Source organism: Oratosquilla oratoria, chromosome 2, assembly GCF_046742065.1.
Source record: "Oratosquilla oratoria isolate Oo_2021 chromosome 2, ASM4674206v1, whole genome shotgun sequence".
Classification (NCBI taxonomy): domain Eukaryota; kingdom Metazoa; phylum Arthropoda; class Malacostraca; order Stomatopoda; family Squillidae; genus Oratosquilla; species Oratosquilla oratoria.
The window spans coordinates 54,866,343-54,894,182 of NC_134778.1; the positions used below are offsets into that span (position 1 = coordinate 54,866,343).

Below are 27,840 nucleotides of genomic sequence, written 5' to 3' on the forward strand. Positions count from 1 at the left end.
TGGAGCCCTTACTCTTTTCTTCCACAACTCAGGTACCATGTAATCATCCAATATTTCTGTCAATTCTTACATCAAATGATTAAAAATTATGAATAGTGACACTAGGACTTATGAGTTTACCTTTAGCATAATAAACTAAAGGTGAGGGAGTATGTATGAGAAATAAATTGATGCAGCCTGAAGGGATTTTTCCCCATCTCCTTTTCTGCATGAGGGGGTGGGGGTTTGCTGATTTAATGAAGCGGCCTTGCTGTGGATGTGCTGTGTCTTGCAACACTGCTTATGACCCAGGGCAGTGGACAAGGTGCAGGGATGACCAATTCATCCAGGAGGTGCCAGAATGAGAGGGAGGGAAGTGGAGTAGGTGGGGGATGGAATAGGTGGAAGTGGTTGCTATGCCTTTGTTTTTTGGTTACCTCCTGTGTAGGGGGCAAAAAGGCTTTGGTATATGTATGTATGTATCTATCCATATACTAAGGGCCTTTTCCCCTTAAAAGTGAGGTAGCCAGCCAAGGCATATACCCATTCCCAACCAATGTTTACCTCTCATCTTAGCTCCTCGTGGATGAAGGGTCATCCCTGTCTCCTGTCCACTGCCTGGGTCAGGAGCAATGCATGAAGACAGTACATCCATAGTAGGGTAGCTTCATTTTCACAGCAACCCTCCCTCCTCATTTCCTCGTAGAAAATAGAGATGGGGAAAAAAACCCTTTGGGCTGTATCTGAATATCATCCATACACAACCATTTTCCACTCACACCTATCCCCTGCCTTCTCCCTTTCCTGCTCAACAGACATTCCCCTCTTGCTTAAAGCCCCTTTCACTCTATCCATCTCATGGTCATCCCCAGAAGTTCAATCCATCCACCTCTGCTTTCCACACCTCTTTTGCTAATCTTTTGTCACTCATTTTTTCCATGAAATTGAGAGTGGAGGAGGAGGAAAAAGGTAGGAGTTAGACAGGTGTTGAAAGTTAAAAAAGTTGAATGAGAAGAAAAATAAAGAGGGAATACCAGAATAAGCTGAGAGAAGTATGGAACAGAACGAAAGTAGGAGTAGAAGAATGGGTGTTTTAAGAAGGAAGTTAGTAAGTGTGCAAAGATGGTATGTGGGATGAGGAGGATACATACATACATACATATACCAAGGCTTTTTCCCCCTTACAAGGGAGGTAGCCAAAAAGGAAAAGGCATAAAATCATTCCCACCCATTCCATCCCTGAATACACTCCACATCCCTCCACCCTCCTTCTCATCTTAGCATCTCCTGGATGACGGGTCATCCCTGCACCTTGTTCACTGCCCTGGGTCAGAAGCAGTGTCGCAAGACACAGCGCATCCACAGCAAGGCCGCTTCATTAAATCAGCGACCCCCCCTCTCCATCCCCCCATGCATAAAGGAGAAGACGGGGAGAAATCCCTTTGGGCTGCGTCAAATTTTGCTCACACATACTACCTCACCCCCCATCCCCCCACCCATTCCACCTCATGCATCGCAACATCATCCATATACAACCATTCTCCATTCACCCGTCTTCTGTCCTCTCCCGTCCTTCCTCAACAGACATTCCCCTCTTCCCCAAAGCCCCCTTCACCCCATCCATCCATCTCATCCTAGGACGTCCCTTCATGTTCACTCCCTCCACATCTGCCTTCCATACCTCTTTTACTAGTCTTTCTTCACTCATTCTTTCCATGTGTCCAAACCATCCTAATACTCTTTCATCAACCTTATCTCCCAACTCCCTTTCCACCCCTGTTCTCCTCACCTCCTCATTTCTCACTCTATCCAGCCTAGTAACCCCCATCATAATTCTCAGACACCTCATCTCAAACACATTCAAACTCCTTCTCTCTTCCTCTCTTATGTTCCATGTTTCTGCCCCATACAGTGCTGTTGGCACAATCACTCCTTCATATAGTCTCCTCTTAGCATCCATTCCCAAATGTCTTTTCCTCATCACACTTTATTCCACCAAGGCATTTATTTGCTTCTCTCAATCTACATTCTACCTCCACCTTCACTCCACCTTTTCCTGCCACATTTGCACCCAACTATCTAAAACTATCCACTTCCTCCAGCCGCTCTCCTTTAATGCTCACTTCCAGACTACTGCCACTTTCACCCCTTGTACATCTCATCACCTTACTTTTACCCACATTTATCTTTAGCTTTCTTCTATCACACACTCTCCCAAACTCTGTCACCAACTTCCTCAGTCCCTTCTCTGATCCTACCACAAGCGCAGTGTCGTCCGCAAACAACAGCTTGCTCACCTCCCACTTTTCTCCATTTTCTTTAACCATCTCCAATCCCTGACCCACTATCCTTGCATTTACCTCTCGTACTACCCCATCCATGTATAAGTTGAACAGCCAGTGTGACATAAGGCATCCTTTATGAAGTCCCATCTTTACCTCGAATCACTCACTCTCTCCATTTCTAATCCTGACACAAGCTCTACTACTCTCATAAAAACTCTTGACAGCTCCTAGAAACTTTCCTCCTATCCCGTACATCCGCAAAACCTCCCACAGTGCCTTTCTGTCTACCCTGTCGTAAGCATTTTCCAGATCCATAAAGGCCCAAAAAACATCCTTCCCCTTTCCTATAGCTTTCTCACATATCTGTCTTACCACAAAAATCTGATCTACACAACCTCTACCTGTCCTAAATCCACACTGTTCCTCACCAATTACTCCCTCTGTTCCTCTCCTAATCCTCTCAATCAAGATCCTCCCATAAGCCTTCCCAACTACACTTAACAAGCTAATCCCTCTGAAACTACTACATTCACACTTGTCCCCTTTTCCCTTGTAAAGTGGAACTATACAGGCAGAGATGAGGAGGATGGGAGGGAATAAAAGGAAGGATAGTGAATGGTGGGATAAAGGGGTAAGGGCAGTAGTGGAAGAGAAAAAAATAGCATATGTGGATTGGTTACAAGGTAGGACTTAGGAAGCACATGAGAGGTACAAGAAGAACAGAAGTAAAATGTAAAGTGAGGGAGACAAAGAGGAGGACAGATGTAAAATGGGGTAGGAGTATGACAAAATTTTGAAAATAATAAAAAGATGCTTTAGAAGTAAGTGAAGAAAGTAAGTTTGGGGTGAGTCTGGTAGAGATAAAAGGGGAAGATAAGTAGAGTATTTTAAAGAGTTGTGTACCTTTGGACTAGATGAGATAGTAGGCTCTTCAATCTTCCCCACCTCAGAGCCAGGACCAAAGTACACAAAGTCGTCATCAAAGACATGCTGTCTGCAGATGATGCAGTAGTTGTGACATACCCAGTAGGAACCACAATCACTGTTGGATTGGTTTTCCCAGGCCTATAAAGACTGAGTTGACCATCAGCCTAAAGAAAACAAATGTTTTGGACATAATACAGAGGTACCTCCAGCCATCTCCATAGATGACTACAAACTCAATATTGTCCATGAGTTCATATACCTCGGCTCCACCATCACTGACAAACTCTCCCTGGACAAAAATCTACAAGAGGATTGGGAAGGCAACTACAACACTTGATTATGGTGGAAGGAAACTTACTTGCCATAAATTTAGTTAATATGTACTTCAGTTTCTCAAATCTCTGTACCCAGAAGATGCCTAAATAAGATAAAAACATAAATTCTATAGTTTATCATTTCCCTTGTGTTTTTCAACATACTTAGAAAAATGCAGAGGTAGGCATGCTAATGCATGGTCCGTTTGAACCCAGGTCACGATGACCCCTAAGGTCAAATTGACCACGGGTCAGGGCAAACAACTTGAAGTAACCAACACAGCGCTCGTAGAGATCAGACGTCGCTCTCCGCTCCAGCACAATCATCAAGCGCCCATCGATCTTCGCCGGCCGGTAGCGGCGAGGAGACTTTTCTCCTTTGCTGTTGACGGTCTGGCACAAGGCTGACCTCTTCGTTGGCGTCGGCATGCGGGTTTACACCAAAGACAAATACACACATTTCCTAAGTCATGTAATTATCTTCTTTCAGAGTTGTGCTTGGAAGAAAAGAGATACACGCGCACTTGCTCGCTGGCTTAGCAGAGGCCCAATCCAACTCTGATTCAGAGCCCTTAACTCGCCGTCGGCTGGTCGTGGGAGAGGAATTAGGGAGCCTCTCTTGTCGACCGGCCCGCACCCACGCCCTGGCCTCTTCGCTGACGTTGGCGAGCGTGTTTACACTTCTGACATTTACACACAATTCCCAAGTCACATAATTCTCTGCTTTCAGAGTTGTGCTTGGAAGGAGAAAGATAAAACAACATCCGCCCGCCTGCACACCCACCCACCCTCGCACCGCAATTGGATCCACTCTCCTGACTACGCTTCGGACATCGCTCGCTCATCGCTCAAGCCCAACCTGGGGCTAAACAGGATCGCTCATGCCCAACCTGGGGCTAATCAGGAACGCGCTCTCTACACGTGGGAAGTGAACTCTACTCACTCCCCGTAAGATACATACATACACCTCTCACAAACATAGCCACGCCCCACGCACAAACATCTACACGTACTTTGTCTTTGACTAAAATTTGCTTCCTTTCTAACTTTCTCCTATAATATATCTTCTCATTTCAGTTTACCTCCCACTAAAGATTTTCCCGTTTTTCCACCTTTCTCTACTACTACGCCTACAATTTTCTCAACTTTTGGTGATTCAAATCCCAGGCGTTGGCGCGGCCGTCCAAGTTCCCTGCCCATTACTCCCGAGCCACGACCACCAACCGCCCCTGATCGCTCGCTTAATCGCCCGGTGGCAAAAGCCCTGTTTTATACACTACACTGTTTGTTTATTATCTAACTACACCTATGCATTTGTTTATGTATTTTATTTGTTATTTACATTATTATAGTTTGTGTTTATTTTTCTTTCGCATCCGACCTAGATATGGACCAAAAGGTCTCCTGTCGGCATGCTCCGCCTTTGAAATCCTTTGTAATCTTTTAATTTTCTTACAGACATTCTTCCCCTCGCACAAAAACCGATCCCGCGCAAGCGCGTGGTCTTACCCAAGGTCTAAATATACAGGTCAGACCGTTTACATTCTTCTGCGCAGCTTCTGACGTCATTTGGCTGAGTCCATTTTCTCTTTGTGATACACTGAAGAAAACTGAAACGCCAAGGAAGACAGGAACTATAATATTTTATATATATATATTATATATTCATATATATAGACAGGAACTATAATATTTGTCAGAATATAACTAATTCGTGGAGCGGTGCGAGCGAAGGCGACGTCATTTTCGAACGACGGACCAGCTTCAACTGACAGCTATAGGACCCGCTAACCCCACTTTGAACAGCCAGGTGACGTTCACGGGCCCGCTGCGCCAACTCCCTCGAAATTCGGTCGGAAGTGGTTAGACCTTATATTCTTAGATCTTGGTCTTACCTAACAAGTCGCAATATTGTTGACGGTCAAACTGGTAATGGCGTCGAGGAACCATTGTTCTTTAGATGTATCAAAATTAGGAAGTTGTTTGATTGGGGAGATTCAATTTTTCTTCTGTAGTTGCAGTGTGATTTGTAAAATATATTAACCTTGTCCCAGTCCATGCGGTGATTTAATTCAGCGGTATGAAGACATACTACTGTACTTAGTTTTCCTGGGCGTACTTGGTTTTTTGTGCTCCCTGATCCTAGTGGACTATGGACTACACAGAAAAAAGAAAACACTCGGTCACGCGGGATTAGTGGTTGTGGAATGGGAAGAGAAGCCTGTAGGAAAATGAAAGGGTAGTCGTGTATAAAGAGGACTGCTGCCACTGGTTGCTTGACCTTTGGTGGACATTTACATTTTTTTTTTTTTTTTTTTGTATGTGAGGTCAAACGGCGGGAAGCCCACCAGGTGAGGACTAGACGGGCTGCCACTAAGATACATCCCGGTGAGCGAGAGCAGTTAGATAGATAGATAGACTTTATTTGGCAATTAATCAATGTACATGAAGTGCATATAATGACAAGAACACATAGTTCGGAATAATAAATGCAAATTGCCGAGGATAACACAAAAAGCATGTACGCTTATTTCCATTGTCGAAAGTGTCAAGTAAATTGGAAAAAGGTAATAATTATGTTTATGCTTCTGTGTACACCTCCGATTCTCTTATCCCTGACGACACCAAAATTATATGTAATTACTCTAAAAGACAGGGGTAAATGGAGAATGGTTGTATATGGAAGATGTTGTGATGCATGAGGTGGAATGGGGGGTGTCGAGGTAGTGTGTGTGAGCAAAATTTTGACGCAGCCCGAAGGGATTTCTCCCCGTCCTCTCCTTTATATGGGGGGACGGAGAGGGGGATCGCCGATTTAATGAAGCGGCCTTGCTATGGATGTGCTGTGTCTTGCGACACTGCTTCTGACCCAGAGCAGTGGACAGGGTGCAGGGATGACCCATCATCTAGAAGGTGCTAAGATGGGAGGGGTGTGGAGAGTTTTCGGGGATGGTATGGGTGGGAATGATTTTATGCCTTTTCCTTTTTGGCTACCTCCCTAGTAAGGGGGAAAAAGCCTTGGCATATGTATGTATGTACTCTAAAAGCATTTAATCTTTTTAATCTTTCTATTCTTGATAAGTAAATGATTTTCATATCTCTGGAAGGGTGAGTGGTAGGTGCACCATCACGACATTTTATCAGTTGTGGTGGCAGGATGATTACTTTTACCACTTAAGCCCATACATCTCCAGAGTACGATCAAATAAATTAGTTGTTTTGTATGTATATGCAACCTCCAACTCCCCAGAGCTAACCCGGAATATGGTAAATTAGGAAAGAGAATAAAGCTACCATAACCACGTCCCCTACTGTACGGTAGACACTACACGATAACCACTGCTTGTGAGATGATAATTGTATAGTGATTAAAAAACACCGATACTCAGGAAACCTTGTGAATGTTATAATAGAAAAATAATTCCATACGAATCTATTTACTACGTTGAAACTCGGTTTGGTTTCCGTATATTCGTATCTATTGGACTTGTCATATCATGATGAAATTAAGGGATGACAGCACTATCTAGCGACACATATCACTGCACTTTAATGGCTTATAGAAATCAATATAATATTTTTTCTGGCTTGTAACATTTTGACTCAAGGTTAGAATTTCTGGTCGTCTTGCGTAAGACCAACTATCGTCAGTGCATAGGACCGAGACTGTGAGGGGGCTGGCAGTGGTTGTAGATTTAGATAAAAACAATAGGAAGCAATGGGAAGGACTAGTTCATTTTAGATTTAGAACCTTTCAGTATGTCAGCTCCACCGAAACCATGGGAACAAAGACCAGTAAATCAAAGACAGTGTACATTTACTCCAGATAATACGAATTCGTAAGTTATCATTGCCTGAATTAATTCATCTTGTTACCTGTACCAAAGTTGACCAGGAAAGTGTATGACTTGGCCAATCTTTTTTTATTTTCATGTATACATGATGATGATGGATAATAACAGTCAAATCAACCTGACAAACAAGTTACGATGTATATAGTATCATGTCCAGATGAATTTTGTGCTTCAAAGTCTTGAGGTAGGCACTAGTGGAGTATAGTGGCCCTTCCAGCAAACAAACTCTAAGCTATAATAATAATAATAATTACATTGGTAAATTTTTATGGATCATGTAAACATGGAATTTCAAAGTGAAATGTACAGTGCCCATTCGATTTTTATACGATTTTAATTATTCAGATACAGTGATGCCGTGGAATCCAAACTTAATTTGATCCAGAATAACATTCAAGTTCCAAAAAACTTGGATTCCAAGACTAGATGGACCAGCTGGGGTGTGAACACATAAACAAAATGAGGCATTTGGATTTCAAAATTTCATTTGGATTTTGGGATAAAAATTTAGGGTACATGTCCAGTTGTGCACAACTACGCGATATAACAATAGAAAATTAATGATTAGTTTTGTAAATTATGATATATCAACGTAATATGCAATTATCTTGGTGGAAATAAAAAACAAAAAAATTTGCTAAAACAGATTTCATAAGTAACGAAGTCGTGCAGGATGAATGGTATGCCATGTTTTGATAGATGTCAATATCTAAGAAGTAAAAGGATGATAAAGTCATTCATTCTAACCTAACCTAACCTAACTTAACCTGTATTTAGTAAATCTGTACCTGTAATTTAAAGGTCATCTGGATGATCGTCGTCATTGTCGTGACAGATGTTGGTGGCCTGTTCAATCACTTTCAGATTGTGAGGTATAAAGGTTTCTCATAGCTTGAAGGAATGCATGGATTTCAGCTCCATAGCATTCCTTCAAGAATATATACCTTGCGTGGTACTGGCGGAAGTACCGATTTAGGGTCAACTCGGCCTACTAACTCTGCCCACCAACTCAGCCCCTTGATTACGCCTATTATACTGATGATGATATGGATTAACGTCACACACTCCCCCCCTATCAGGAGGCTAGGATGGTGCCCCTCACAGAGGACTTTGTAGCCTATTATACTAGTATTCATTAAACATGTTAAATATTCTATATATATACACATATATATATATGTGTATATGTATATATGTATATATATAATGTATATGTATATATATATGTATATATATATGTATATATATATATGTATATATATATATATATGCCTAGGCAAATTTATAATAGCACATTAGATTGACACACAAAAGCATAAATTTAAAATTAAATTATGCTTAAAATACAATACCTGGCAATAAAAAGATAACATTAAATTATTACTTCATTTCATCACAAGGAAATAATGTTACAATCAACATCTATAAGCACTTGCATTGCAACATTCTTGAACATTGTCCACATTTTATTGGGTAATTAAAGAAAGGAATAACCTACATTCAATGACACCAATTCAGTATGAAAATATGACATATCACTGATACTGATGCATTTAAAAATAAGTCCTTTATTGAAATTACATGTATATAGCACAAGAAACAATTACATTTAGTACATATGATGTACATTTGCTTATTAAATTTTATACCAAAACAATATGACATCACGATACATTTTAATGAAGATAAAAAAGAATTCATAAAAAACTACAGGTTACATCATAGCCTGTACTACCATTGTTATAAAACAATTATTGTTAGCACATATAATGTACAAAATTCTGACAAGCATCGAAATACCTTATGGAGTATAATTGATCAATATTTTAGATACATAGTATAAGAGCATTTACGATTACAGAAATGTAATTAAAAACTCAAAGCGAATAATGAATGTTGTACTAAGTTTTAAAAATAAGCAAACAAGTAGACAACCATCAAACTGTTTATTAAACTAAATATCATTCAAAAGGTCAGATGGAGAATGGCAAAGAGACCTTTACCACCATGAAGGATAATCAGTTTACTGTAATGTCACTATTTGAACTAAGAATGAACTTGCTTACTTCTTTTAATATTTAGTATTGTAAACTGCACCTACTGACTGCATTGCACAACATTAACCTCATGTGACTCCCAGCTCAAGGCTAACAGGACTTCTAGACCCTCATGAAGATGATGAGAAAAGGGATAAAGTACTCCCATGAAAAGGTCGTTTTAAGCCCATGAAACATTGGTTCATGACAGTCAAATCGTTGTGTGGGTTCCATCTGACTCTGGTTAAGCAGTCGATCAGGCTGATCGGCAGTATGACACCATAGCATCAGGCGCACGACGTCATCATTTGAACAATGTAACACTGAAAAATGTTACACCGGGGACCAGTGTATCATGTCTCTCTCTCATCTGACATTCATAGGTTCTGACCATGGAGCTAGGGGTAGCCTCCGCTAAGAACTCTTATCTGACAAAGTTGCTAAACACCAAATCTTGGACATTGCATTGTAACAGGTTTGGCATTTTTGCATAATCCGCCACCATCTCCCCCCAAAAAAAGGTCGATGGAAAGAGGTGCATTAGGTCAAATCCGTGGTGGGGGATTATGCAGTTAAGCCACAGGCCACAGGTTCCTCCTGGGAAAATCATACCAATATTAATGACTATCCTGAATGAATGGACAGAACCAGAATATCCATGGGGCTGAGTTGGTCGAATCGTGGGCCGAGTTGGACCTACACTGAAGTACTGAGGGATAAACACTTGACAAATGACAAGATGGCGTCCTGATCCTATGCTAGTGACTTCGTTCGTGAGTATATTTGCTTGTAGCAAGGTAAATTTTTTCATTTCCGCCAAGAAAATCTCGTATTACGTTCATGTATTATAGTTAACAAAATTAATATTTAATTTTCTAATGCTATATCATGTAGTTGTGCACAACTGGACTAATACCAAATTTAGTTTTAGGTTTCCTTCCAGCATCTCGAACACATTTTTCATTTCTTCCTCTCTTGCATTCAAAAGACCTGTTTATTCTATGGAATGGTTAGGTTAGGAGTCACCGAACAACCTAAGTTTTATGATAAATGTCTGGGTTTGGGTGATTTTTGGAATTTTACAAAAATTGATAAAAAGTTTTGTTCAGATTCCAAGTTGTTTGAGTTCTAGGGTGTTTGGATTATGGAGGCAAGGCTGTATTTGTTTTCATTGCAAATGGATTGTTTAACCTGCATCACCCCTCCAACAATATTGGGGGAGGATGTTTGGAAAATGTAGTGTTTAGGGTGGGAGCATGATAACACTTTCTGATGCATTGAAATAAAAAAGCAAACTTTTGGAAAATTCATCCAAAATTTATTAAAAAAAAATCAAGATATGTATCTTTTAAAAAACTTGCTAAAATTTATATTAGTGGAATGAATATGTATTCTAGGAAATTTGAGCTGCTGTTGGCAGAAATGTAGTACACAGTAATAACCATTTAGTGTCAGTCTTGAGGCACAATGCTCAGACATTCCATCTATCATTTTATTGGATTGTGATTCAAACGTTCCACTTCTTTCACCATGATGCTTCTTTTCATTGCAGTTGTCAGATGTTTTTTCTGAATGCTCTTTTCTATAACTCTCATGCTTAACCTCTTACAAGTCAAATGTGTGTGCATACATTAACTGCCTAATGTATGATGATGCATCGCGATATGCACATTATAGAATATAAAGTTACAGCTGTTGTATTCATTCTCTTTCCCCCAGAATATTTGTAACCACAGAAAAAGCAATCAAGCCTGTTCACAGAATAGGGCTGTCACTCGGCTATATCAAAATAAACATAATCCGGAAGCCGATGCTGGCATCCTCGTATACTCACTCATGCCTTGTGATGCCCATGTAAGCGTCAATGTATTTAAGGGGTTAAGTGATTGGAATGGCTCTTTCTGTGGATGAGGGAGAGGGAAAGTCACCATATAATGAAATGATGGGGATGAACTAGCTTTGACTGGTAGGCCCTGCTATAGAGGTGCTGTGTTTGGCTGTATAGCCTTCGACTCTAGTGGTGTGGTGGAGAACAGGGACCCTTCACCCTAAGATAGGAGGGGTAATTAATGGTTTAAGTTTATGCATTGACTGTACAGTCATTATAGATAGGGAAATGGCCTTTTGGCATGTGTGTATGTAAATTATCATTGTAGAGCAGAAGGCATGAGTATTGATTCTTGTTCAGTCTGAGATATTATACTGTTTGGTGCATTTTGTGTACTGGAGTTTTGTAATTTTTACCATATTTTGTTTTCCAAACACTTGTGAAAAAGTCGTCAATTCAAGTAATTGGATTAAGGTAATGTGGAACGAGATCTTGGCAATTCTTAACCTCTTTGGCTAAGATTCTTCAAAGGTTGGTGTCAACCAAAACAAAACATGCCAAAAATTATGCAGTGATCCAAAACAGGTTGAGGTACTGTAGTCCCATCAAAATTATTATTTAATCTCATTAGGATTAGATGTTTCTCTACACTGAATTAAAACTTGTATAACCAAAACAAAATTAATAGATATCAAAGATGACAGTTGGTCTACAAGGTTAAGAATAGTTCCTGTACCTCAAACACTTTAACCTTGTCCATACGATGATGCCTACATAGGCGTCAAGAGGCGAGAGTTATATGAGGATGCCATTGTCAGCGACTTGATTATATTTATTTTGTAGTTGTAGCTGAGTGATGCCCGAATTCTGTGAACTGGCTTGATCACTTTTTGTGTGTTTATCATTACTCAATAAAAGCGAATGACTAATATGGCAGTGACTTTATATTTTATAACATGAGTATTGTGATGCATCAATCATCATACCTCAGGCGTCTGATACTGTGTGTGAGAATTTGACTTGTACTGAGGAAGTTAATTCCTACATGCAACAATCTTGGAGGCTGTGTTTGTGGAGAATCACAGGTCTTGGATGGAAGTGTGGATGATTTTAGATGTATTCATGTGGAAATACATAAGTTGTTTAAAAGGAAAAAAAAAATTGATTGGAATGGTCTCCGTGTCCCCCATCTTCACCCTTATGCATGTGAAGGGACTGACAATCTTTGGAGTGGGCACAGTATCTCAAACTTGGACTGTATTTGCCTCATCTTTTCTCATGAGCTGAAAAGACTGCTGCAGCTGATCTTGGTGCTATTGCTGTTGCTGCTATTACTGCTGGTGTTGCTGATATTGCTACTACTACTCAAGGACATAGAAACGTACCACAGTAATACAACACAGATAAGACGGTTCATTCCTAGTAGATCTATGGAAAGGCTTCAGGACCATTGCCAGTCATTGTGGGACTGTAGGTTTCTATTCAAACTTGAGACAACAATTATCCTATCATAGATGATACTTGGTCTGTAGGTAGTAGGATTGAATATCTGATTAAAGTTTACTAAACAAATCCCATTGTATATTTGTTTTTCTGTATGCCATGCTCGGGAGTTTGCACAAAATATAAATTTCCTATTGCTTTCAGATTTTCACAAGTACCCCACCATTTTGGAGCGGGAGGGGGAGGGGGAGGCGGTGGGAATGGGGTACATACCACCAGACCTCCCATACCTCCACGCCCCCAGTACAATGTTACACCATATCCGCGAATGAACTATGGTGGTTATGGCAACTATAATAGTTACGCAGGTGGATATTCTTCATATGGAGCAGCAAATTATGGTGGTTATGGAAGGGTAAATGGCGGTGTTTATGAAGATGCTGATGGGTAAGGCTGTTTGATTGCATATTTTACAATATTTTTACATTTGAACTATTAAATTGATGAACAGATGGGCACTTTGTTTTGAATGCCATTGAAGTACTTCGTATGTGCATAATAAATTAAAGCAAGAATTGAAAAAGAAATTAGAGTACTGATGCCCCAAATGTTAATCTAAATTTACTACAAGTTGTTTCTTGTAGATTATTTTTTTGTCTTGTTCATATTGTAAATTTTAAGATACTTTACAGGTTTGTACAAATGGCAGAAGAAAGTTCAAGACAAGCATTTCAAAGTATAGAAAGTATTGTTCATGCTTTTGGCTCTGTTAGTATGATGCTAGAGTCAACCTACCATGCTGTATACAGGTAAGAATGATTGTTTATCAGAGCAGTTTGTATATACTTAGTTGATTATTATTAATTGGCATTACTATGGATTTTTTTCACTAATTTTCACAATGCAGTTATAATTGTATGTGTATAAATACATCGTTAATAGTGTTCGTGTAGTTGGGTTTCAAATGATAAACATGGGTGAAGGGGGCCCTAGGGACATACATATATATAGCAAAGGCTTTTTCCCCTTTACCAGGGAGGTAGCCAAAGTCAAAAGACATAATTCCACGCCTACCCATTTGATCTGTACCCATTCCACTCCTACCCATTTCATCCTCTCCTATTCTACTCCCACCCACCACCCCTCCCTCCCTCTTATCTTTGCTCCTCATGGATCATCCCTGCATCTCATCCATTACCCTAGGTCAGAAACAATGCAGCAATACACAGCACATCCACAGCAAGGCCACTTCACTTGATAGGCGACACCCCCTGTCCGTCTTCTCATGCAGAAATATTGAAGATGGAGAGAAATCCCATTGGGCTGTGTCAAAATATCATTCACACACAACCATCTCCACAACCCCCCCCTCCTCCCCCATCCATAAAGATGAATAGCTATTGAGTATGGAAGGGAGGAGGCGAGAGATAGGTGCGAGTAGAGAATGGTTGTGAATGGACTCTAAATTGATGCAGCCTGGAAGGATTTCTCTCCTACCCTTTTTTTTTTGGGGGGGGGGGCAGTCGAGGAGGGAGGATAACCATGGAAATGAAGTGATAAGCCTCTGCAATGGATGTGCTGTCTTTCTGTATTGCTTCTGACCCAGGCATTGGTCAGGGAACAGGGATGACTCTTCATTCACAAGGAACTAAAATGGAAAGGAAGGAAATGGGTGATGGATTAAAGTAGGATGGGTTGGGATTGGTGCATATATTGGCTGGCTACCTCCCTTTTAATGTGGAAGAAGTCTATTAGTTTATAGATGGGTGTAATATATTTTGTGGGAAAAAAATTGTCTTCTTCTGGATATGTTTCTACATTCTTGCTTACTAACTTTATTTTATAGTTTTGAAGCCCCTTTTATCCATTTTCAGTTCTTTTCGAGCAGTCCTAGGAGTTGCAGAACATTTCTCAAGAATGAAATCTCACTTTGGTCAGATATTCTCGGCACTAGCAGTAGTCAGGACTTTACGATGGCTGTACCGGAAACTGCTCTACCTCATTGGTAATGTATATGTACACTTGTTGATTTTATTACCTATTTTGGAGTGGGTCATCTTTCTAGATGTTGCACCATTTAGCAGAACTTCACTAATCAACCATATCAGCGTCGTTACTTGGGGCAAAGGGTGAGGAGATGGCGGTTCGATTCCTGCCACTGGCGAAATTGAACCAAGGGCATGGTTCATTAAATTCCATGCTACAAAGTCCTCTGAAAGGGGCACCATCCTAGTCTCCCATTAGGGGGAAGTTTGTGACGTTAAACCATATCATCATTTACTTATTTATTTATTTACTTTTTTTTTTTTTTTTTTGCCTGATAACATTGCACTGAAGATATAGATCATGTCATGCTACAATACCCCACACTAACAGTCCCCAGAGAGCAATGCAATATCTCTTCTGTAATTGAACTATGGTACCACTTGGAATATGTTGCCATTTCCTGGAGGCTACAGGTAATCTGTACCGGAGACTAGGGGCAGTGGATTGACTGACTGATTGTCATGTTAACTTGCCTTGAAAATGATCCTTTTATTATTATCTCGCTCTCCACCCCCCCACCCACTCCACCTCATGCATCACAGCATCATCTATACATAGCCATTCTCCATTCACCCCTATCATGTCTTTTCCTGTCTTTCCTCAACAGACATTTCCATCTTTCCCAAAGCCCCCTTTACCCCATCCATCCATCTCATCCTAAATGTGATAATTGGAAATCGAGGATATAGATTAAGTTAGAACCGTTCATGATAAATTGAAGAGTAGGAGATGAGACCCAATGAGCATTGCTCCTTTTCTGTAGACAACAATTGGGTAAATACAGAATGGTTATAAGTATGACAATTGGAAAACAAGGATATAGCCAAAGTTGGAACTATACATTGATTTGAAACTAGGTATGATGAAGTGGAGAGTAAAAGACCTCTTGTGTACTGATGATATGATATGGTTTAACATCACAAACTCCCCCCTAATGGAAGGCTAGGACAGTGCCCCTCACAGAGGGCTTTGTATATACAGCTTGCTAAATACATGTGTACACATGCACACACAAATACTTGCACATGCATAGATACACTACATAATAGTTTTGTAGTAAGATACAGAACACCATGGCCATTCCTTGTTTCCTCTATACTACAATGAGCAAAATACATTTGGGTAAATACACTTCTTTGCTTGTGTGACATCCTGACAATGAGGTCGTATGGCTTTCTTTATCTGATCCATCCACTATGTGGTTGGTCAAGTTAACTTTGTTTTATGATTTATGTATTTCCATGTTTATTACCTTGTTTATAATTTTTCATTATTTGTCTTGCAATGAAAAGGGATGACCTCTTCATCAAAGAGGAGCTAAGATTAAATAGAAATGGGAGTGGGATGGGGGGTGTATACCTTGACTGGCAACCTCCCTTGTGAAGGGGAAGAAGCTTATTGGTATATAGAAAAATTTGTTCATTTATCGTAATTTTTTGGAAGCTCGCTGGCTGAGTGGGTTAGGGTGTCATTACTTGTGGCAAAGGTTGAGGGGGATGGCGGTTCAAACCCTGCCACTGGCGAAGTTGAACTAAGGGTAGGGTTCATTAAATTCCATGCTACAAAGTCCTATGTAAAGGACACTGTCGTAGCCTTACAATGGGAGGGAGTTTGTGACATTGAACCATATCGTCTTAATTTTTAATATTTTCTTATTTGGTAGGGCTGTGCTCTCAGGACCCAAGTGTGGAGGCCATGTGGAGGAAGGCTGCTGACTCGGGTGTTCTTGGTAGTGCTGCGCAGATTACAGAAGCTGACCTAAAAGCTTCACGATCCTCATGGCCTATCATTATGTTCATGGGGGTTGTGTTTGGAGGCCCCTACCTCATTTGGCGACTGCTTACATCTATTTCTCCTCTCGCAGCCAAAAAATCAAAGGACTGGATCTCTGGTAAAGGAGATCATTTTGAAGCTGTGGGTTTATTTGATTTTCAGGTGAGTTTTTTTTTTCACATTGGTTGATGATTGATTTAGACCAACTTCTAGAAATGAAGTAAAGTCAAGTGATGAGATTAAACATTAGTTTTTATCTACAAAAAATGCTTATAACTTTTATCCCTCTATTCTGCTACCATTCTCATCTGTTAATCTTAGGACATAAGATGGATGGGTGGACAACTGGGCACTACTGTGCTAGATTAGGCTTTTATATACATGAATACATACATACATACACCAAAGGCTTTTTCCCCCTTACAAGGGAGGTAGCCAAAAAACGAAGGCATAGACCCTCTTATGCCCTTACTTTTTTTTAGGAATGTCCCCTTTGGGGCTACAGGTAGCAGGATTCCTGATCCTATTTTCGTCCCTTTTTTGCTGCCTCGTATGACTCAAGTGGAAAGACTTGGTGGCAGCATTCTTTTCCCCCACCACAGGGTTAGGCAAAAAAAAAAAAAGGAAATGAATATTCAGAGAAATGTTACAGGACAGTAACAAGGGGTGGGGGGACAGCATAATGGAGGGACAGTCACAGTATAATAAGTTTTTTAGGAGTGAAAAATAACTGAAAGAACAGAAAAGTTCTTCAAATCGATCCTTCATGGACAGACATTGGAATTATGGCTTATAACTTTGGCTACCTCCCTTATAAGGGGGGGAAAAAAGTCCTTGGTATATGTATGTACTTACAAATTCCTATGCACATTGTCAACAGTTCTTCAGCCATCAATGAGCCCTCTTGTATTACACACAGGCCAGGGCCAAGTCGGAACTATCTTTCCGCTGTGGACAAAAGTTAGCAGTTGCACCAAGAGACCAACAACCACAGGTTCGTGGATGGCTCTTGGCTTCTAACGGAAGAGTAGTGGGATTGATTCCGGCTTCTTACGTCAAAGTCCTGGGGTTTGTGAAAAGGCAAGGTAAGAATTGTTAAATTTCTTTGATTATAGGGTGTTGGTCTCACGATCGTAATGATTTTTATGGGCTGCAAGTAATGTTACAACGAGCATTGACCAGGATTTGTAACTCTTTATTGTCACTTAGCCAGTAGTCTACTTATGGATGGTTTGGTGTGTAACTCTCATGTTTTCTAGGTATTGTATAGATGTATTTACACAACTGAATTTCTCCTCGGTTTCTTCTCGCGTTCCTTTTCTCATCTGTCTGGTTCCTTTCACCTTTGTTTAATTTCAGTTTGTTTCTTTCTCCACCTCCCTTTGCATCATCCTTTAAGGAGCAATACTCTTGCTTCTGTTATTCACCCTTATCTCTTGACAACAAATCCGGAAAATCACACCAATTGTTTACCTATGCAGATGGCCTGACTATAATAACTTAGCATAAGTACAAAATTGCTGCCGAGAACACCCAAGTTTACTTAAACTAGGAAAGTAGCTTAAAAATTGAGAATGGGGGGCATCACCTCAGAAGTCATCAGTAGCATAACTAGCTCCAGACAACCATGAAACAAATATCTATTAGTAAAATTGAACGAGCAAACCCATCCAATGGGAAAAGGATCCAAAATTGTGGGCCAAGTTTTTGATACTCGAATGACCTTCAGTCCACACATCAAAGACCAAACAGGGATATCGATGATATTTAAACAGTTGTTTGATGGATGATATATGTAACTACATTTGCAGATGACAAAAATACACCAGCCATGAAGTCCAGGATCCCAACTGTGGCAGGTCCCACTGGTAGTGGCATAGAATGCAGGGACGTACCTCCCCATCCTTCAAAGGTCACTTCAGTTCCATCAGCTACAGCATCTGCTTCTTCAGCTCCTCTTGCTGCTGTCACCCCTTTACCTTCAACTTCAGGTGCTTCGTCAGTAGCATCAACAGATATGTCTACTGAATTTTTAGCTACACCTGGTGCTTCTGAAACCTCAAACTCCAATGAATCTTCAGATTTAACTCCTACACATACTCGTCTTGTTTCAGATTCTTCGTTCACCAGTTCCAGACAGGTAGAAAAAGCTGGTGAGACATGTGCATCAGTTCGTGAAGACATTCCAGTAGGTGTTAATGCAGGACAACATAGTATTGATGTAGAAAATCCTAATAATGATGCCTCTGATTCAGAAAATGAAGTTGTATAATAGGAAGAAGTCATAGAGGAACAAAAGATCAGAGGAGGAAGAGGTCATTGAAGAGGATGAAGTTATGGAGGAAGAAGAGAATGTAGAGAAGGTGATCCTAATGCATTGAAGTGATTGAGACAATGGTAGTGGTTGCTTGTGTTGGAATTTGACTCTGTACTGCCTGCACTGTATGCCACATAGGGAAATTATAATAGAAGGCTTTCAAAGGAGCTTTATTCAAGAACACACGTTAGCCTTCAATGTTTCGTATAACACTACTTAAGGTATGCTTAAGATCATCATTAGTGGTAATTTGTACTCTTTCAGTCCTGTTTGACTTTTGAGCCATCTTTTTGCTTTTGACACAAATGTTATCTTGTTTATTTATTATCTTACTTTAGAGTCCATGAATCTGAAAAAAAAAAATACTCTTGCTGTTCATTTAGATACTGAATGGTACTGTAATTTACACAACCCTTTTTCTTTTGCCTGTTGTCAGCATTTCCTTTGCATCCTATTGTCAACAGTCTTTCCTCTATAGTAACCTTAAGTATTTTTTACATTTTATTACATTTCAATGGCTCCACTTGCTTATACCTCATAAACCCTTTATGTGATACACACTAGATTTTTGTCAACAATTTTATGCCTAGGGAGAGGGTACTCGGGCCTCAGTGGGATCCTTGTTTAGACCTTGTATCTTCTAGAAGTCCATCTGGGGATATGCCACAAAAGACTACACAGGAACAGTGTGTGTGTGTAGAGGGAGAGGGGGAATAGAAATAAGAAAACTTGTTTTCTGTAATTGTAAAACTATGACCAAGGGCATGGTTCATTAAATCCCATGCTGCAAAGTCCTCTGTAAGGGGTGCTGTTCTAGCCTCCTGATAGGGGGAGTTCATGACATTAAACCAAATAATCATCATCACCATAATCATCATTATCATAAAATGACTACTCCATGCAAGGAACTAATGTACAACTTCCATAAGATGAATTGAAAATCTGGTTATTGCTTATTCAAATGGGTAGGCACCCTATTAGAGGAAAAATTTGAGACAAAAGAAGCTAAATTGCTCATGAAGTGCATAGTTACCTTGCATTGATGCTTATACATACATATACCAACGGCCTTTTCCCCCTCACAAGGGAGGTACCCAATAGTAATTTGTGAAAAAGAGGATAGGATGGAAGAAAAGTAAAAAATCATAAGTATCCAGAATATAGACCTGAAATTTGGTAAAAAAACCAGTTGCACAATTTTATATTTACCTTTTAAAGTGGTGCACTTAACAGTAAACCTAACAAGGGAAGAAATGGATTTTAATTAATTTGGTAATAGCACATTGTTAGTGATGATCACAAAGGTCCAGAGTTTGAATGCATTTTTTACAACAGGACGCACAAATTAAATTGCGAGATGGTTACAAAACTAGTTTTTGGAGGTGGATAAATTCTTAATGCCAGATACACTAAAGTGTGGGTACATTGATAAGAACCTTCCTAATAATTGTACATGCACGTATATATATATATACCAAGGGTCTTTTCCCTCCTTACAAGGGAGGAAACCAAAATCCACTCCCATTCATTTCATCCCCACATACTCCATTCCTATTCACCACCCCGCCTTCCCTCTTTTCTTGGCTCCTCCTGGATCATGGATCATCCCTGCATCTCTCACTACCTTGGGTTAGTGGCAATGCAGCAAGACACAGCACATCCACAGCAAGGTCACATAATTTAATTGGCAACATAATCAAACCAGTCCACAGAATGCAGGGGTAACTCGTATGCAACCCCAAAAAATAGATAATCGAGATGCCGACACTGGCATCTTCGTGTACGCACTTGTACCTCATGATGCCTACATAGGCGTCATTGCACCAGAGGTTAAACAGCCCAAAGAGATTTCTACCAGTCTTCTCTATTTGTAAACACAAAAAGGAGGAGTTGGAGGGGGGGGGGTCACTGATTAAGTGAAGCAGTCTTGCTGTGGATGTGCTGTGTCTTCCTGCGTTGCTTCTGACCCAGACAGTGGGCAAGAGACAGGGATGACCCTTCATACACGAGGAGCTAAGATGAGAGGGAAACAAGGGTGATGGGTGGGAGTGTCTGTGCCTTTGACTTGGCTACCTCTCTTATAAGGGGGAAGGCCATTGATATATAGACTCCTTTTTCAATTCAGGATTGTTTTTACCCCTCTATTTCTCTCTTAATTGCTCATCTTTCTCTCCCTCCCTCCCCCTCTCTGTCTGTCTCTCTCCCTCCCTCCCCTCCCCTCCCCTCCCCTCCCCTCAATACACACTCATGCACACAGAGTGAATATATGCTTAACAAACTGAAACAAGTCTTTAAAATGTTAACGCATAATTACCCTTTCTCCCAGTGCTCTGTCAAATGAACAGCAAAATATAATCATTGGTGAACTTTTATTAACAAGTTCTATGGAATATGTTAGGCAGTACAGGACAGTTCTTGGCTCTAAACTGTAAGGTCCAGAAAAGTTCTGACAACCTCGTTACTGAATCAAATATTCTTTCCTAAAGGTTTGTGTTGCAGTTTTTAGTAATCGTGAACCATGACGCATCATGTTAGAACCATGAAATTTTTTTTAAAGTTTGTAATGCAAGTGATGAGTGATATTTTCACATACAGGGATATAGGCCATTTACACGTTTAAAATGATTTATCGGTTGTATCACTGTTGGCTAATACTGAAAGTGGACTAGTGTTCATGGCTTGTATATAATCATTCTATAGAAGTATTTAAACAATTTAATGAGTCAGTTCTCCCTTGTTCAGTATACAATATTTTTGTCTTTTGTTGTGGATTTACCTATATGTACATGGGAAGGGAGCTATGCTTGTAGTGACCCATCTTTGTATCTCTCAGCATCAAGTTTATTCTTTATCTTCAATAGTATTTGCACACACTATCTAATTTATTCCATATATCCAGCACTCTGTGTGGGAAGCTATTCTTTTTCTGATCTCCTCTATAGTTATCCTTTTTGTTTCTTTTCATGACCTTGTTTTTCCATTGTCATTTTTTAGTAAATCATTCCTATCAAGGATTTCCATTCCTTTTATGATTCTAAATATATTCAGTAGATCACCTCTTTCTCTTCTCTGCTCTAGTGTTGGTTAAATTACTGCTGATTTCAGCTTCTTTGTAAGTGTAGTGTATCTAAAGGATTCATATCAACATCTTAATGAACAAGGAACTGGTTTCAGCATTTTATTATTTCAAAACAAAAGATTGCAAAATTTTCATTGAAGTACCAAATTTTGAAAAAATGCTTTAGTATAGACAGATGTAGAGGGTGGTAACTTGTGTACAGGTATAGTTTTTCAGAGAAATTAGATGTAAGATCTGTTCAATTGTATAGGGGATATAATTTTAGATTTGTTATTCTTTAAAATTAGGCATAATAGATTCTTTCAGTGCTGTATACATGTTATTTTTATTATAAACGGGACTTGTGTTCATTACTGTCTGATGGAGCTGTGATTTATTACCTATGCATGTGCATTTGATAATTACAAAGTACTTGCAGACCTAGTCACAAGTTTTTTAGAAAGATTAACATTTGACACTTTAGAGAGATTTGCATTTGAACTGGGTAATCCAGAATCTTATGTAACTGAAGTGTAAATTGAAATAAAATCTTGAACTCTGTTCCCTTTTATTTTTGTTCTCATGGAAGTAAGACAGTTTCAAGTTGAATTTCATGTTATACTATATGTCAGTGGTTCCTAACCTTTTCTGGCTTGAGGCACCCTTGCCAAGCCTTTTCAGAAGTTCCCGGAAATCTAAATTCTAGATTGTCAGTATTTTGTTGATTCAACATCAGTGTAACAAAATTTTGTCCTTGGATAATATGAAAATGCTCATCTTTACACTGATGCCACTTTAATGAACAAAAATGGATGACAGTCGGCAATACAAAAATTATTTTTGCGCTGAATTTTGGTGGCACCCTTTGGTGCTGCAGCACACCGGTTGGGAACCACTGTTATATGTACTCCAATACAACACCCTCCTCCATTGTTTTGGGGAGGGAGGGGTGTTAGTTGTGTTCCTTGTCTGTTTTGCATTGCATTTTGGAGTCTTGCAGTCCTATCCACTGTATCTCTTACTTGAGAAGAGGATGGCAAGACTGAAACATGATTTAGAGCTAGGCTGTAAGAAAACAAACTGCTGCCTCATCAACTTTTCATATAAGAGTTGATGCCATGAGTGAGGCTGCAAGTGAATGAGGCTGACAGTACTGTATATTCAGTTGTCGGGCTTGTCTCACAAAATATGATTCTTCCATTAACACTAAAAAGCCCTCTGGAGTTGGTCCATGATGTTGGGGTCAGGAAGTGATCTCTCCAAGCCCTTACTTGTAACCCACACTCCACACAGGTGGAGGTGTAAATCTACTGGTCACTCTAGTGGAAAAAGGGGCACAATAGGATCCTCTTTGCAAGAAAAGTTGCCTCAAATGTGGTTCCTTTACTTCAGCCTTACTGGGGGCAAGGTTTCCCTTTCTATTAATCCCTCGACTCCAACCTCACCATTCTCTAACAAACCAAATATTGGCAGGTAACATGTACATGCCAAACAAATGGGTGGGTGATGGGTTCATGGCTTGGAGGGAAGAAGCATTTGATATATAGATGGTAATGTAAGAATCACAAGGGCAGGTGAGAGGGTTGTATTTGGTAATGTGATAGCCAATGATGAAACGAGTGCCCCCATTCTTAAGTGTACCAATGCTCTCTGAAAACATCATTTACACTGGTGGAAAGAGGATTATAAGTGCATAAGAGGTTTGACTGTCCTTGTGCGATTTATTTGGTGCTCTTCCTAGCACTTGCCATGAGTTTATACTAATTTTGACTGGAGGGTGGGATAGAAGTCCTATACCTATGCATTTATTTTTTATTTATTATTATTTATATTATTTGTATTTAATTTTCTTTTATCATATTTTTTTTTCTGCATCCGACCTAGTTGTGGACCAAAAGGTCTCCTGTTGGCATGTTCCTCCTTTGTAGTCCTTTGTAAACCAGTTGGGTGAAACTATCAAAAGGGAATGATACTGCATCCTAGGCTGTTTTGTCAGCTCCTTTGTTGCTGGGGATGCCAATGTGAGATGGTTAAACCAAAACATACATACATACATACATATACCAAGGCTTTTTCCCCCTTCCAAGGGAGGTAGCCAAAAAGGGAAAGGCATAAAAACACTCCCACCCAAAACCAAAAACCAAAACAAAGAACCTAAAATATATAATGACAGTGGTGCAATAATCTCCATAAGGATAGAAACATTGAGGAATTATTGGCAACAATACAGTAATACAGTAAGTTGTTACTGATTTTTATTTATATTTTCATAGTTACAAAATTCTACATACTTGGTATAAGAACATAAGTAATAAACATTCTTTCTATAAACTTTGTAAAATATAATACAAATTATTTCATATAAACAAGGAACAAGTATAAAATTTGAAAGTAGCAACACTGGCAAGGATTTCTTAAATTGCATTCATGATATTGCTAATAAATGAAGTTATAGCGTGATCCAATAAGCAGTAAAGTGTACCAATATATTGTGTTTGGAAGATAAAATGGTAAGAATAGATTTATTAGCATTCCAATAAGGAAAAGAAATTCAGTGATATATATAATATAATGTGTGTATGTATGTGTACATGCATGTGTGTGTGTGTGTGTGTCTGTATGGTGGCACAGATCTATGGGAGATTATTGCCAGTAGTCAGCTTTCCTTGTGTGAAAAAACGATTGGAGAAAGGAGTTGAGGGAGATCTTGGGCCTGGTCTGGAGACAGTGCCAGTCCCTCAGGATTGTGCATCCAAGAGGAGGAAAAAGTGTTGATAGTATTTGAAGATGCATTATAGGGAGATAACCCTGTGATTGTATCTGTCACATAGAATCATTTCATTCAGGTTGTCATCATTGGTTCATTTTATTCTCTGAATTCTTGCGGATAGCAATGATACATGGTTTGGCTTCTGTTATTGCTTTCATTACTGTGTCTGTCGGTATTATTAATGATAATTTTATCTTAACTAATGAAACTACAATTGTTATCACTGATACCCACAATAATGGAAACGGTAATGGAGACTAAAACATGTAAAATCTCAATGCTACGAAGCAAAACATTGCTGTTCTTAAGCCACCCAAATTCCAGTAAACTTAGGACCTATATAAAGATGTTTCACATGCTGTGTAAGAGCGAGGGTAATGGTGAACTTTGAGTGTGGAGTCTTTGGTAGGTGACTATTTTGAATTGTTTCATCTTGTGGTACTCTCCTTTATCTTCTTACTGGAGCTCCGCTCTTAGCAGCAGCTTTCCATCAGACCCTTTCTGTTAGTAATTTGTGTACGAATGTGTTTCTGTAAGATAAAATTGTTGGGGGTCTGGGTTAGGTTCAGGACACTTCAATAATGCAAGCATCAGTTTCTTATTACATTCTAGTGATAGTTAATGTGTGATGCAGTGTAATGGTGTGTAGGTTTGAGGGTTCTAACAAAAAAATTGTGTACCAATCATTCTCATGTGCTGCTCTGTACGATTTTTCTTTCTAGGTGCAGTTAGTATATTGGAATTGTTTTCATGCAGTATGATGACTGAATGAAGGTTATTTTGTTGCAACCTAACTCCTTAAGGAACTTGGGAGGAATTTTAGGGCTGACTGTATGTTCCCTCATGCCATACAGGCATGGCTCATCTTCATCCAAATATGCTTCTGCATGTCTAGTGAAAATGTTAAATATTTTATTGTAAGATTAAAATGTGCATGTAATAGGATGGTGTAAGACTGATATTTTGTGTGAATGGACTCAATAAGGCACCAAGCATGTTTGACAGGGTGCAAACATATGTACATATAAAGTCTTATGAACACCCATTTTGCTGTTCACTCAGGTATTTGAACTATGGTTTGCCGTGTGTTAAGTGAGTACATTACCATTGAGATCATATACTCTAAATGTGATTATAAAATGTATAGAAAAGGCTGGTCCTGCCAGAAGCTAGTAATAAATATTAGTCTTAAAAAAGACAAAGAGTTTATGTCAGGAGGTGCTTAACTGGAGCTTAATTCCTTCCACGTGCATAAATAAAACCTTATTACCAGCACCCAATTATCTGTTTGTCTAGGGAACTGAACTCCAATATCTCGTGCTTAAGTAAGTGCATTGCCATCGATCCATCTAGGGCCCCTTGCAAGGTTTTTCACTATAGCGTTAGGGGATTATATACTCTGAATATGATTACAAAATGTAGAAAAATTTATCCTATCATAGGTATAATAAACATTAGTCTTCAAAAAAGGCAAAGAACTGATATCAGGAGGTATTTAGCTGATATCCTTGTACCAAGGCTGACATTGACATCATTCAATTATATGTGGCCCCCGCAGTAGTAAAGGGCCATCTTGATTAAATTTTTCTAAACAGAATGGCATTCTTTTATCTTGACTGCCATTGGGTTGTTTATTCAGTTTCCTGTAATCACTGCACTCGGACAGCCACAGGGATTTCATAATCATGAAATGAGATTATCATTGTAGGCGCCACTTGTAACGAAAGTGAGACCATTTTCAAGGTTGCTCTGAAAATAAGCATTCAATGTTTAAAAAGTAATAGAATACAAAGTGTATAATTTTGCAGTTTTCTTTTATAGCATTTCTTATTATTTTTTATTCAAATTTACCTGATCTAAATTAAAAATGTATATTACTTTCTTAATATTTGAGAAAAAAAAGAAGTAAATCTGTGAACCTTCATTGGTCATGTCTTGGCTACAGGTAGGCTATAGTTTGTTCAGAGAAGTCAGACACAAACTCCCCTTGCAATACTCTGCTCTCATGAATATTAATACTGTAATGATGCACAGCAGTACTTTTGTTGTGAACCTTGAGTTGTGCAGAAACCTTAGTTAAGTAATTGAAATGTATACATTTTCATTCAAATTGATATAGCATCTACCAGTCAAAACAGGGTAGCTGTTATTGGAGCTACCATTGCAAGCAGACAAAGGTTGCTGTGACCTTTTAGCTTATTGCAGTGGATGAAACCTATACCAGGAGAAATATATCCCTGGACTACAAGTCAAGTCAGAGAGCTGATGGTGGTGAGGAGGGCTTTGAGTGGCTCATCTACCACCAAACCCTCCAATTTATTCTCTAAATGGCTGAAGTCAAGCTGTTCCACAAGATCCCGTGGCTCCACCTCGACAGTAGGTGTTGGCAGTAGCTCTGATGGAAAGAGAAAAGTAGTGAGTAGATCTCATAATTGAAGGCATTAACAAACTTGTTTCAGCTATATCTATAATCTACTCTAGTGTCCATATTTCTTTATTTACCTTCTTATATTCTGTTCCCTATGTGCTGTGCTCTTGTACATATGCCCAATGCTCCACAAAATCAGCTCTCCCATACATTTTATCCTTCACACCCATTGCTCTTGTATACTCAGCTCTCGCACACACCCTGTTCTGGCATTCAACTTTTTTCTCATATACATAACTTTGTCTCATAAACAGCTCTCTCTTGTTCTCACTCAGTGAATATGATCTCTTAAATTCACATATGGTGAATTATAGATAAAGACAAGAAAGAGAATAAGTTAGATAAAAATGACACGAAAATATAATCTAAGAAGAAATAGGTTAAAAAAGCACAATGATGATAGGGTTAAACTGAAAGAGATCATGGAACAACAAGGGAGAAAGTGGAAATATAGAAAAAGAAGTGAAATAGAGAAGAACACCCGGTAAGAAATTCAATACGTATATATATATATATATATATATATATCACACTCATTTTAATGAATGAAAAGGGAGGAACATTAGTCCAATAATGCCAATTGTCTGCAATTACAGACACTATGCATTGGCTAATATCAACAACTACATCACAAAAGAAAGAGGAATAATACAGTACTCTACTTTCAATGAAGCATGTGTACATCTGACAGTGTAAAATATCTGTACTCTGTAAATATACACCATAGTACAGTAAATTCAAAATTTTTAGTTTAAAATCAGCTCATGTTCAGTCCTGCCTCA

At 39.2% G+C, this 27,840-nt stretch overlaps 2 protein-coding genes across 5 annotated transcripts in view; one reads left to right on the forward strand and one right to left on the reverse strand.

Annotated features, from left to right (window-relative positions):
* The first annotated feature begins 7,158 nt into the window (after positions 1-7,158).
* On the forward strand, positions 7,159-22,421 carry Pex13 (peroxisomal biogenesis factor 13). 3 transcript variants are annotated; one of them, XM_076208387.1, is made up of 8 exons: positions 7,160-7,344; positions 12,871-13,113; positions 13,359-13,475; positions 14,541-14,671; positions 16,376-16,647; positions 17,405-17,570; positions 18,297-18,476; positions 18,600-22,421. In XM_076208387.1, the coding sequence occupies exons 1-8, from the start codon at positions 7,265-7,267 to the stop codon at positions 18,755-18,757; spliced, it is 1,347 nt and encodes a 448-aa protein (XP_076064502.1). In that variant the 5' UTR covers positions 7,160-7,264; the 3' UTR covers positions 18,758-22,421. The 3 variants fall into 3 exon arrangements, with proteins under 3 accessions (XP_076064493.1, XP_076064502.1, XP_076064510.1); XM_076208395.1 differs by adding an exon at positions 10,041-10,168 and having other exon boundaries at positions 7,217-7,344; positions 18,297-22,421; XM_076208378.1 differs by having other exon boundaries at positions 7,159-7,344; positions 18,297-22,421.
* LOC143038806 (uncharacterized) overlaps positions 19,142-27,840 on the reverse strand; it is a 36,547-nt gene continuing 27,848 nt past the window's right edge. For both annotated transcript variants that reach the window (XM_076208364.1, XM_076208354.1), the window contains one exon: positions 19,142-27,025. In XM_076208364.1, coding sequence (XP_076064479.1) covers positions 26,880-27,025 — 146 coding nt within the window. In that variant the 3' untranslated portion in view covers positions 19,142-26,879. The remainder of the gene's footprint in view (positions 27,026-27,840) is intronic.